This window comes from Saccostrea cucullata, unplaced genomic scaffold (assembly GCF_032062105.1).
Source record: "Saccostrea cucullata isolate Sc308-1 unplaced genomic scaffold, CSIRO_AGI_Scuc_v1 ctg5246, whole genome shotgun sequence".
Classification (NCBI taxonomy): Eukaryota; Metazoa; Mollusca; class Bivalvia; order Ostreida; family Ostreidae; genus Saccostrea; species Saccostrea cuccullata.
Genome location: NW_026930294.1, coordinates 15496 through 28603, shown reverse-complemented (window position 1 = coordinate 28603; position 13108 = coordinate 15496). Strand labels below are relative to the sequence as shown.

General features: G+C 32.7%; 1 protein-coding gene and 1 long non-coding RNA gene across 2 annotated transcripts; one reads left to right on the top strand and one right to left on the bottom strand.

Moving 5' to 3' along the window:
* Nucleotides 1-446: 446 nt before the first annotated feature.
* Nucleotides 447-11831, bottom strand: LOC134283616 (CD151 antigen-like). Its single transcript, XM_062766124.1, has 7 exons — nucleotides 11748-11831; nucleotides 6842-7078; nucleotides 6169-6243; nucleotides 3368-3475; nucleotides 2835-3035; nucleotides 1889-1972; nucleotides 447-1467 (listed from the first exon to the last, which is right to left on the bottom strand). The coding sequence occupies exons 1-7, from the start codon at nucleotides 11805-11807 to the stop codon at nucleotides 1402-1404; spliced, it is 831 nt and encodes a 276-aa protein (XP_062622108.1). The 5' UTR covers nucleotides 11808-11831; the 3' UTR covers nucleotides 447-1401.
* Nucleotides 3499-4426, top strand: LOC134283617 (uncharacterized). The gene is made up of 2 exons (XR_009995510.1): nucleotides 3499-3821; nucleotides 4384-4426. It is a non-coding gene; the product is annotated as an uncharacterized LOC134283617 (long non-coding RNA).
* Nucleotides 11832-13108: the final 1277 nt, after the last annotated feature.

Genomic DNA, 13108 nt, shown 5'->3' with positions numbered 1-13108 from the left:
ATGAAATCGCCATATCCTCTTTGGGGCACACGTACCCCTTTAGTAACAATTCTCTGTCATCCTTGGACTTTCAGTAAGGCGTGGCATTCTAGCCATTACGTAATAAGCGTCTCTCAAATGGCGACATACATTCTCGTTGGTTAAGAAATTGATAACTTCAGAAACTTTAAATTGTTGTTGACTACATTGAGACGTTTTAAGCCCCACCTCTTTGCCGTACGACACGCTATAATAATGGATCTTGCTACACTCATTGACATTTGCCGGAATTTCTATCTCAGGTATATTTCAACAGTGAATGAAAACCCTTAAAATACTCAGAAATTCATTAAATGGCATTTAGATGAATTCCCCAGTGTTGAAATAATGACAAAACCATCCTAAATTTCAAATTACCAGTAAGTAAATTAAGTCAAAAAATATAAATCATATATTTATTTGCCGATATACTGGTACATTACAAAAACAAGTAGTTTAAAAACTTCATAAGAATTGGATTTCGCTAAGTGCTTAACACATAAACAATATATAATTTACAAATTATTTTACATATGTTTACAACTGCATTTGATGGAAATATCTTACCAGTATAAAAATAAACATATCAAAATACTTTGGTTCAATGTATAGATCTCATTTCATATACATGCAATAATTTATATAATTCAATAATCCCAGATGCTATATATCCGATAAAATACTACATGTATATATAGTATAGATGAAATCTACGATCAGTCAACTTCTTGACGTCATATGCAGATCTCTGTATAATGTAAGGTAATGATATCTCAATACCTTGAATAAAGATATAATGAAATATATCAATGAAAACATGGTAAAGTTTTTAACAAATGCGAATAAATTCGACATTTCGCCTAACAAAGAAATAGTGACTTTGGGTTTTGAATGCGAATGTGTAACGTCAACTTTTCAAATGTACATGTATTTATAAGTTCTTGAGGTGAAAGCATCATGGGTTTTACAAAAAAAATCAAATATGGAATGTACATATGATATGCATTGTAAAGACTGAGGAATTTTGCTTGTGAAGTGTGAGGCATAATGATATGTATGGTTTCACAACCCTTCCCTTTTGAGATCAACAGTGAATTATCATTTTTCCCATGATGCACCAAGAGCTCAAAATGGCACCGGTTATAATGAAAATGAAAGAGATTCAATTCTTTGTCCTTTTACCTCTTTTTTTTATCTGAATAATCATTAGAGTTGCATATATTGTCAAGCTACTAATAACTATAATATAAAGAATAGCGTGATATTCTGCTGATATAATCTGTCCATTAGATAAATGAACTATCAAATTTTTGGGTGAGGCCACCAGTTTACATTAAGAACAGTTAAAGCTAGTATGGTCTTTTTACTGGATTCTGTGCTTTCTTACACCATTTTTTCTCCCTCTTCCACGCTTCTGCAGACACATATGGCAAACACAATACACAGGATCTATGGATAAAAAAGTAAAGTTGATCATTTTAAAATTTACGTCGGAAAATCCAAACATAAACACATCATTTCGGTACATATACGTGATGTAATTCAATTAATTTTTTCATACACAGTTGTCACAATATCTTTCCGATCCACTGGTATTGTATTTCAAAATGACACAATATAACAACAATTACCCATTTGAACTAATTTACGAATGAATATTGCATATTGCCATTAATATAGTTGCAAATTGAATATTTCAATAAAATGGCAAATGAATGAACTTTCGCAGAAAGATGCTGGAATGTAAGCCTACTGGATTGCATGTTATTAAACGTCGTTGAAAAAAAAACATTTGAGTCTGGTTTTTGTTGTGATTTATCTCTTTTTTTTTTTTTTTTTTTTTTTTGGTATTTCTTTCTTCATAACTCACCTCGAAAATTGCTACGACAACCCCGATCCCGATGAAGATATTGCTGTACTTGTTAATAAAGTCCTCAATCGCCGAGTAACATCCCTATCACAAGGAAAAGGAGGAAAAGGGAAAATTAAAATATTGAAGAAAAATATAGAAGAGCTATAAACCTTAAAGGTCGACTTGCTTTTTAATGATTTTCAATAAAGAAAAGCATTTGTAAATTACAGACAAAAGCCAATAAATTTTTCACAAAGAATATTAGTAGAGGAACTTTATTTTTAAAGAAGAAAATAAAAACAATCCATTGTCAAATTTTCTCAAGAATAGCATCGATGTCACGGAGCAAGATTTAAGTGTTCATTTTATTTTCCCCGAGCCCCTGACCATGACTGCCTGCTGCAATTTCTCTCTTTCTACCAAAAGAATCACTATGAAAATCAAATCTGCTGTAGACAGCCAAGAGTTTTTGAATATGAAATGGGTACAACACATGTGGCTTGCGATGGAATGATGACACTGAAATCTATACTTATTGTGAATACCCAGTAATACTTTTCTAAGCTAATATGAGGTAGACTGTGGTTTTGAAAGGAATTAAAAGGAAATATTTCATTTAATTCATTATATTTTCGAAATATTTATTTTGATCATTTGGAAGGCATAAAATATTTAATTAAAGAAAATACTAGTAATCAAGGACGTTCCAATATTTTCATATTTAACCGCAAGTTGTACTGAATATATAAACTTCCAGGTTATGTTTTTGTGCATTAATATTGTGGCTTGTTTTTTTTTTTTTTTTTTTTTTGTTCTTGCATTACATCATTTAATTAATAAGATAACCATTGCCAATTCTAATTTGTGTTTCAATGATTTATGAACATCATACAGTGTCAAAATAAATGAGAGGAAGGGATTTTGCAACAGTTTAATGAATTATTTCAATCTTAATTTAACATACCGTTTTCCAGAAGTTGGTAGCATCTGTTGGGTTTTCGGCGCAACTTGTATCGCTGGGGTACGTCAGATCCGGGAATTCCCCCTTGACGTCACTACAACAGCTGACGGGGGTCACAAGAGGTCTTTGCTGACCATTAAATGTTTTATTCCAGTGGGTAGCATTGTTAAAGTCGCGATAATCGTCTACTCCACAGCATTTAAACTAAAGATTTAAAATAAAGAACAATAAAAGTTATTTTAAAAATCATAGTTTTTTTTCTTATTATAGGATAATTGACTTTTTAAAAGAATATTTCTGTAATCTTTGAGGAATGCTCTCTCTCTCTCTCTCTCTCTCTCTCTCTCTCTCTCATGGATAAATGTTCAAAAAGATGTAATGAAAGATAAATTTTCATCTAATTAAACAATCGATTTATTTAATCCACTTATTGTAGAATACTTACAAAAATTTTAAACTGATTATATAAACTTGAGCTATACTTGCATGCGCAGGGGGGGGGGGGATAAAAAAATTCTTCAAATGTTTATACTTACCTTAATGAGAATGCTATTCCAGGCTAGCGTAACTGGCTCCTGTGACAGATCTCCTTTATATTTCTCCACAATTGATTTTTTCATACCATCTTTTATTACTTTGTCAACCTAGGAAATATTTGAAAAAATACATAATTATAAGAAAAACTAATTATGGATGAAAAGTTGAAAAGCAAAGTCACTGACTTTTTAAACTATATATGCAGGTTTATCCAGACCTAAACATCTTTTTTCAATAGAAAAGAGAAATAGGATTGATAAAGATATTAGTGATCATGTATTTAAATATCTGAAGTTTTTGGCCATGTAAAAGTAATTGAAAAAATCGCATATTTTCTCAAGTGGTCATATTCTCCTGGTTCGAACACGGAGATTTGGTTTCGGAATGAAACCCCAAACGAAAAAAGTGATTTAATTAACCGGTATTAAGCACAGAAAACTGATCTCTAAAGAGGTAGAGCCACTTTTGGCTTTATTTGGCCCTGAGAATTTCTGAAAATTCAAAACCTCTCAGTTTAGGTTGCAAATGAAGTATTTATGACTTGGACTGTTGGTGACCACGTATCTATTAATTGTGACGTAATTTCACATCTAGTCAATGCATTATGACGTCATTAAATTTTTTCCTCATATCCTGTAAATTCCTTTGAAAATGACCTAAAGTTGAAGCGTTTTTTCAATATTTCATAGAGAGCACAACCTCTGATCCAAAATATGCCAATACATAATGAAAGGTCTATTTCTGAAGATCAAAAAACGTATTTTATTTTTTGGATCGTGGGCTGTGCTCATATTTTAATTCTTTGTTGAAGGTAGTCAAATACGCATATTTTCTGCAAATTTCAAGAACATTGCAATTTCTCAAAGGCTGTTTTCAAATATTTGTATTGTCAAAACAAAATTTCATTATAGAACATGAAAGCACCAAGTGTCTACTTTATTTTGATATATGAAAATGGAAAGAGGGTGATAGTTTATTAATTGATATAAGTACAAGGCCATTTTATGCATAAGAGATGAACGAGATTCAAGTTTCATAATAAATATAAAAGCGGCTTTGTTACAACGCACTTTGAAAAATTATTTTAAAAATTTTTCAAAGTGCGTTTTTTTTCTTATTACCAGGTTAACGCACTTTTTAAAAATTTTTTCATAGTGCGTTGAATTTTTGACCAAATCAACGCTCTCTCTCTCTCTCTCTCTCTCTCTCTCTCTCTTTACACCATGTAAACATTTAACGCACTTTGAAAAAATTTTCATGAAACAAAAGGAATTTTCATATATTTTAGAAATAGACAACAGTATTATCCCCTCGCAACGTATGATGGGATATAGTATGAACTTTCAAGAAAAATTTTGAAATAATCATAAATATATAACATGTATCTAATATCTTTTCTCATGTCTTACGCAAATAAATAAAGCATATATAAATTAATGAAATACAATTATTTAGTTTTAAATAGCTTTAAAATTGGTGAAAAATAAGCAATTTTTTTTCGTTTTTACTTAATGAGAAACACAAAAAGCTTTGGCATAAATTTGTAAAATGACAGTCCATATTACCTGTAAATAAGGAATTTTTGTTTCACAATTGAGAGAGATTTTTAAAAATATTTTCTTTTCCGTTGATTTCATAGTGAAAAACACAAGTTTTGCCAAAATTATAAAAATTATCTCTCTTTGGTAAAATAAGTAAAGTTTTATGAAAATTCATATGAATATCTATAAAAATTTTGCAAATCATTCCAATATGTTAACTTTTGAGAATTGACTTTAGGCGGAAGAATAATACTATTGTTCGTAGTTCTTTACGACCTTGAATGTTGACCCTTTGACCCCAAATTCAATAGGGGTCTTCCTTAGGCCACAGGGATTCTGTTATGTTAAATTTCATTGCAAAAGCTCAAAGGGTTGTCGAGATGTCGTGTGGAAACGAAAGCGTTACAGAAAGACGGATGGACGGACAGCTAGACGGACGGAAGTGGTTAATGTCCCCCACTTTTCAAGCGGGGGACAAAAAGTATCAAATCAGATTCAAATGATAATTTATCATACCTGAGATTTGTAGGAATATTGACTAAGCCATGCAAATTTTTTTTCAAAGTGCGTTAATATGGTCGGTATTAAGCACAAAAAAAAATTTTTTTCTAAAGTGCGTTTATGAACGAGATTAAGCACTTTCAAAAAATTTTTCAAATATTTTTTCAAAGTGCGTTGCCACACGGCTTTTAAAAAAGTAAATATATTTCATGAACTTTTTAAGGCCTTGATAACGTCCTTTGTTTTGAAATCTACTGGTCAAGAAATAGAACTTGACCTTCAAAGATAAACTAGAGCAAGGAAGATACTGAAGTACTGTGTTGTCATGATAAGTTAATTTTTCAATCGAGATGATCCTTAATAGTACTTGATAATAACCTTACACAGGAATTAATGAGCATATTTACATTTAAATATGAACATTCAAATACTAGACACAGTAACTCATACATTTTAGGTGCTTTCATTTGTTTGTTGTAAAATTTACAATTCTATTTATCGAGGTAATTATTAAATGACTGAATTCTTTGGAAAGAGCACAGAATAGTTGATTAAATAAGAATGTAGGGTGCAAAGGGAATATGGAAGAATTACATTGGTTCTGAAATCCGAACCGTGGATATATATGAGTGCACATGGTGCGGATCCAGGAAGTTTGATTTTAATGAGTACACATAAGGTGTGGATCTAGGAAGTCTCACTTAATGAAAGTGGTGGTGACAGTTACTACTAACATTCTTTACATAAAACCAACTTACGTCTTTCTTCATAATAGCTGCCAAAACAACACCGGCGATTTCAGCAATCAGAACCAGGAACACAATAAGTGCATACTGCAAAGAAGAGAAAAAAGGATTAATTTTACGTATGTATGATACATGTACATTGTACATGAGAAAAAACATCGTTCTTCTTCTATTATCGCAGTAGAAGTCATGCACAGAATATAATCGGAACTAATTCTTTCAAAAAACAAAAACAAAATAAAATTTCCCCCCAAAACTATAGATTGTATCACTTCATTCCTTTGATTTCAAAGGCTAATCACGATTTTGTCCTCTTTCTATACTTGACTACCCTTGCACTTTATCAAATATTATAGTTTTGGGGTGGACAAATAGAAAAGAGGGAAATAAATCGTGATCAGCCCCTGTCAGCTTTGACTACAGAGCATCTCCCTCAAAAATTCTTCCAAAATTAAGCATGTTACAATACATGCTATGTAGTAATACTGCAAAAACTTTTGGATGAGTTATTTAGTATTGCACTAATTATAAGTAAATACGAAGATTTCAGCATCAAGTCATTTGATATTTATGTACTACCGGTATACATTTCTTCGGGGACTTTCCCATGCAACACCTGAATAGTACCTGGCCTTTAACAGTTTTAAGACGAGGAAAGGGGACCAAAGAGACCCACAGTACTTACGATGACGAGGAATACCCTCCACCCACAACAGGCGCCCAAACATCCGAGGACTCCGACGACGAGAATGACGACGCCGACGATGATGAAAACGATTGCCGATGATCCTAGGAGTTCATCTAAGTTGTAGTCGGCGGAGTCTAGTTTGATGATCTTGAAAAGTTCGGCGGCATATTCCGTCACCAAGTCCTTCTTGAATTTGACGACACATCCAATGACCAATAAAACAAGGCCGAGTATCTGTAAGAATAACCATTGGTGATTATTTTTAATTGTATCTGTAAAAAAATTACCATCGATGATTAAATTTAATTTATTGAAATTACAATTAAGTTATTGGAAATAAATCCTAAATTCTGTGAAATAGGGCGGGTCCAGAGTGTTTACGTTAATATCGGAGATGGGGTCGAGTGGGGCAGATCGTGAAATACTGGGATAGGAAACAAAAACATGAAAACTTTAATCAATTTAACGCCCCAAACCTGAATGCAAAATACAGCATAGCTATATATATTTTGCAACGTGGTCAAAGGTTGAATACAGTATCTAGAAGGCGATTGCACACTTTCTTAAATATATACATGTTTATCAATTTAAATCTTTTAGGAAACAAAATGAAACTCGGAGGAAAAATTGTCATAAAACCCTGCCTCGCGTTTCCATCCTTGTATTAAAATTAAAAGCGTATATATAAATGTAGCTAGTCGAACGGTTTGAAACTTAATGCTAGTATGTTGCACGTAATCTGGTATGTAGACAAAATATGGTCACGGATGACCCCTTAAGAGCAACGACCTTGTGGAACATAAACTTGATTTGATATATTGACAAAATCTTTTTTTTAAATACTTTAAAATTTCTTATACAAAGACACTTTTTAACTTACTTTTTACACATTTTAAAGGGATTGGTTACGGTTCGAATTATGAAATAGTTTATGACATGCAGTAAACAGTTTTGTTTCCCGGATACAAGTAATTTGCTGGTGCGCAAAGTACATGTATATACTAGATGCTTGGTTCACAAAGCGAAGCACAGCAAGACATTTATCAAATTAACTTTTTAGTATTTGTTGATTCTGTGTTTAAACATCTCTTCCATTGTGTCGTTTGATTTCACCAGAATGGGTGGGGCTTACATGACTAAATCCAATGGAATGTTGTCCAACAGAAAGAGAGAGAGAGAGAGAGAGAGAGAGAGAGAATTTGTCATTAGTACATGCAAACATTTACACTACTATAAACGTATCTTTATCATTTTTATACAATAAACTGTGCCATTTAAATTAAAAATAAGAGTTCTTAATTGGTTAGATTGAGATTTCAGTCTGGGTTGACCGTTCACATATTAAATTGTTTAACTTTTTATGGAAAAAATTTTCGAACTAATAAAACAGCAAATATGTCCTAGTCCTTCAGTTTACAAAATATTTCAATAATTTGTATGATCAAAACTTCTCGTATAAAACCTTTCAACGAGGTATACAAACAAAAAAAAAACGATAAACCGCATATACTGTCCTTTAAAAAGCAGCTACACATAGTTTTCAAATCTCCCCATGTACCATGCAAAGAAAAAGCGATGTCAATATGTACACATGCAAAACTGTATGACAGTTAAGTGATTTACAATGGATTTGATTTGATCGTAGTAAATGGACGACCTCAGATGGCGCATGTTTTCGATGCACGTGTTTGTGACGTCTCCTGGTACATGTGGTTGAATGTTTATTGTTGTATATAGAATGGACAGTAAAAACAATATCATAAAAAGAAACTTCGACACCTGTTTGACCACAAAGAGAGAGAGAGAGGTGCACGGATGTAGGATTTTGCGTTATAGAGGGCGCGCTATTGGGATTGCGAGGGAACTGGGTACCTTAAGAGGTTCCAGCTAACGGTCAAGGACAATGCCCATGGGCCATATGGGCCCCGGGGCGAATTTCTCATAAGCTCAAGAGAATCAGCACACCAAATTAAATATTTTAATTTGCATATATTTTATGAATGACTGAAAAATGTACTTAAAAAATACTGTTTGGTTGTATATATTAAGGGGGTGAGGGTGGCTGGAATCCATGTCTAGAGAGAGAAGCTAATCTCCCTAAAAGGATGACAAACATTATGTTATCAAAAGTTGTCCACAAACTCTCTGAAATCGATATACATGTAGGACTATGTTATCAGGTGTGCGAAATTTCGAAATAGTCTAGTACGCAGATGTAAACACGAGCAAAAAATCCGTGGGATGAAAGGTACACGTATCTCAACATCATATGGCGTTGCCTTTACGGATTAAGGATTTTCATTGTGCAACAATTATTTTGGTTGTTGTCGTCATTAAAATGCAGCAACTTCATTATTTATTTATATTTTTTCCTTTTCAATGAATAATTTTCCTGATAATCGATGCAATCTTCAATTTTTTTTTTGATTCTTCATTTAAATGGGCTACATATACTTTGGACTTTAATTTTCAAGCGTCGTTGTACGCAGCTGCATGTTTATATATACAGGTAAATTCGCCTTCTTTTCATATTAATTAGCCACTATACGGACAAGTAAAATTGATGCAAAGCAACAAATCGGCCGCAAACAAAAGCATTTTAAAAAGAACTTATGTCATTATACATGTAATAGCATCCGTGTAAGGAAAGCACAGTACTCTAATATTGAACGCTGAAAAAGTGATAATTTTTATTTCAGGCTGTCTTCAAAGCAGAAAAAAAAGTTAAAAATTAAATAGAAATTTTAGTGCATTTGTTCATCAAATGGATCTATTGATGCAATAAAGTCAATGATCAATTCATTGTCATTGCTGAAACCTGGTTCCATTGTCACTTGTTATAATGCCCAAAGTTTTCCCGGGTAGGATATGCTGCAAGGCGCAGTGCAAAATGCAGAAAAAATATCCTTGCATCATTCACAGCTGTAGCATATTCAAAACAAGTTCTACTTGTTGAGCAACCTTTCAATTTTTATTCACCATGCACTTAAACCACGTCGTATTATCCGGAAAATCATGACGATTTTCTTTCAGATCATACACTCCCAGGCTGGGGAGTACCTATTGTAAATTCTTTTTATACAATTATCTGATGAGAAATGATAAGAAAAATTAATACGTTGTTTAAAGCAAGTTTTAAGAATATTTTAATCATGATTTTATACATGCTATCATTTAAGAATTATTTTACTGAACTAGTAAAAAAATCTCATTTTTCCTACTTTCTAACACAACCACAAATAGATTGGCCGCTGTCAGTGAACTGTCCGTGATGCTACATAATTATATTGTACATATATGTATATGTATATGTATCTACAAGTTAGTTAGAAATTTACGAATAATTTTATTCCTGATTTCTCAAATAATATTTCTTACATTGTACCTGTTATGATCTTCTTAGTGAAGAACATTTCACTTAACTTTCTCTAGATATCACGAATGTTAAGCAGTCCGTGTTTACTAAAGTATAGGGAAGCGGACAGCGTGTAAGGACAATGTTTGTGGAATCTTGATGTGGGTGGATTTAAGTTTTAGTTTTATCAGGGTGTTGTCACACGCCGAAATTAAGGACAGAAAAAAACGTGATTCACAAGGGGCTTTTTGAGAAACTTCTAGATTTGTCATTACGTAGTTTTAGGGGTTTTTTTGCTGTGCATGTTGAAAACTAAAGTGTAAATATATATACTTTTTAATCTTGCACTTGTTTTTGTTGATCATGCAATTTTCTATTTATAGAAAAGTAAAATCGATAGATGTTTTAAAAATTCATTTGATGCCAATGATGGAAAACAATTACTGTGTCTAGCTTTGTGAGATCGAATTTGTTTTTATATGATCGATAGAAAGACTGTGTAAACAAGTTATAGCGGGGTATTAAGATATGGTTTCAAATTGTTTCGAAATGCCCAACATGCCAGATTCAACCCCGGTCGTTAGGAATTCATTTTATAAAACTCAGCAACAATGTCTCACATGTGTAATGGTCACATCTGTGGTTTATATTATGAAATTTTCAATGCAGTAAATACGACCATTCGTTTTCTGAGATATTTGTAAAATTAATGCTTGTTACATACGAGGTCCTTCTTCATATGTTGTAGGAAACTTGGTTATTTCCGATAAGATTTACATGTACATGTGTGACAAACAATGACCGATAAAAATATGACAAGTCAGACTTAATTTGTGTCGGTGTGCAGCGTGTGTGAAGTATGAACTGCCTGGCCCCAGGGGAATGTCAAATACATTGTTTTCACCAGAGCTTAAAAATGTTTTATTGTAGTTTACAGGATTAGAGCAAAAAAAGTACAAAATCTAAAATATTTGATATCCCAGTTGTGTGTATTTTGAATTCTACCTCGGGTTGAAATAAATATTTGATTTACTTGTGATAAAAGTACAATTGCGTGAAATTAAAGTACTGTTTTGAATTGAGATAGTTTCTCATTTCTTATACTAACATAGAGACCAGACTTAAAACCAAAATTGGATCAAAAGTCACGCTGAATAGAATCAATGAAATATTTGACAGCAATTTGGCAGCAGTTACGCTGCGATTAACATGTTTGACTCCTCAAGAACTGGTTTTTAAAACCCGGGTTAAATATATAACACATTATATATTTATTCTCTCTAGCTCTTTCTTAAATAATATAAATCCAGAATTGTTTTCAATATTGTGTGACTATTGTCATTGATTCGTTGAAGTTCATTTTGCTTTTAAGGTAACGAAAATCGAATTGACAAATAACTAAGCTTGCTCCTGATGTTTGTTAAAAGATGGCGCCCTTCCATATAGATTAAAATCTTGACACCTTTCACTAGGATCGATGGGTATAAATATACATTGTAAGTAATTATTCGAATTAATTTGTTCTCTAGAAAATTGTTGTCAACTTACCGTGAATAAAGTATTCACAGTGACTAGAAAAACTTTTCCTATAGTTGAACCACAACCCATGCTGAAGATTTGTTTTGATGTGTTGAAAATGCTATTCACCTGAGCAAATCTATAGGTAATTCTCTCCTAATACGTCACAATGGACACGCCTCTGGCTATATTTAGAGAATTTGAGTAAACATCACGAGAACATATTTCGAAATATCGAGATAAAAAGTAGCTTCATATTTATAATTTATCATACATCGAATGCAATGACTTTTTGCTTCGACTTTAAATGACTGTATACTTAAATTACGTAAATTGTGCATTATTAATTATCCATTTAAGAGAGAGAGAGAGAGAGACTCTAGAGAGAGAGAGAGAGAGAGAGAGAGAGAGAGAGAGAGAGAGAGAGAGAGAGAGAGAGAGTTTGTTTGTTCATTTAAATAATTAATAAATTAAACGAGCAAATTTCCTTTGAAATGAATTTAATTTATATAGTAATGATTCCTATCATATTATCTGTCACTGAAATAGTTCTCTGATGATTTTAGCAAATTTGTATGCCCCATAATCGAAGATTTGGGAGAGGGGTTTATAGTTATAGTCATGTCCGCCCGTCTGTCTAGCTGTTTATCTGTTTGTCCGCAAAATCTTTAACCTTGCCCATACCGTATGACTGGGTGGTGCTATGGCTTTCATATTTCACAGGCGTATTTCTTGTGACAAGACCTTTCTTTGGGTACCACCGAATTAAACATCATGGCCTTGACCTCATAGTTTGGTCCACTTTTACAAGAAATTACCAAAATTTAATCTTGGGCATAACTTTTGAATAGTTGGTGGTTGTGCTTTCACCTTCGTTAGACAAGACAATTCCTTAGGCACCGCAAATTTGACTTTTTGACCATTACCTTAGAATTCGACCCTCTTTTAAAAACTTTTAACCTTGGCGACAACTTATGAAAAACAAAATGTGTTTGTGAAACAATGATGCCTTTGAGTATTGCCCCATATTGATTAAATTTTCTCAAATGCAAATCAAAAATATTGGTACCCAAAGTAAGGCCATCTCACAAGAAATGCTGTAATTGAGATGTATGAAAGCCTTTGCACCATCTGTTCAAATCTTATGAATAAAGTGAAAGTTTTTAAAAAGTATGTCAAACTCCAGAGTCAAGGTCAAAGGGTCAAAGTTATTGGCATCTAATGAATGGACTTATGGACGTGTAACAAGAATTATCTATGTGAAGTACCAGAGCCCTAGATCTGACCGTTCAAAAGTCCTGATCAAGGTTAAAAAAAATAAAAAGTAGGTCAAACTCTAAGGTCAAGGTCAAAGGTCGATCAAAGTTGTTGATATCCAACAAGAAATCTGT

What these genes read in the sequence shown, in the direction of transcription:
- LOC134283616 (XM_062766124.1), bottom strand. Translation starts at nt 11,807, where the DNA reads ATGGGTTGTGGTTCAACTATAGGAAAAGTTTTTCTAGTCACTGTGAAT. An exon ending in CTGTGAATACTTTATTCACG is followed by an intron (nt 7,079 to 11,747) that starts GTAAGTTGACAA and finishes TTATTCTTACAG; the next exon opens with ATACTCGGCCTTGTTTTATT. An exon ending in TTGTCGTAGCAATTTTCGAG is followed by an intron (nt 1,468 to 1,888) that starts GTGAGTTATGAA and finishes TTTTATCCATAG; the next exon opens with ATCCTGTGTATTGTGTTTGC.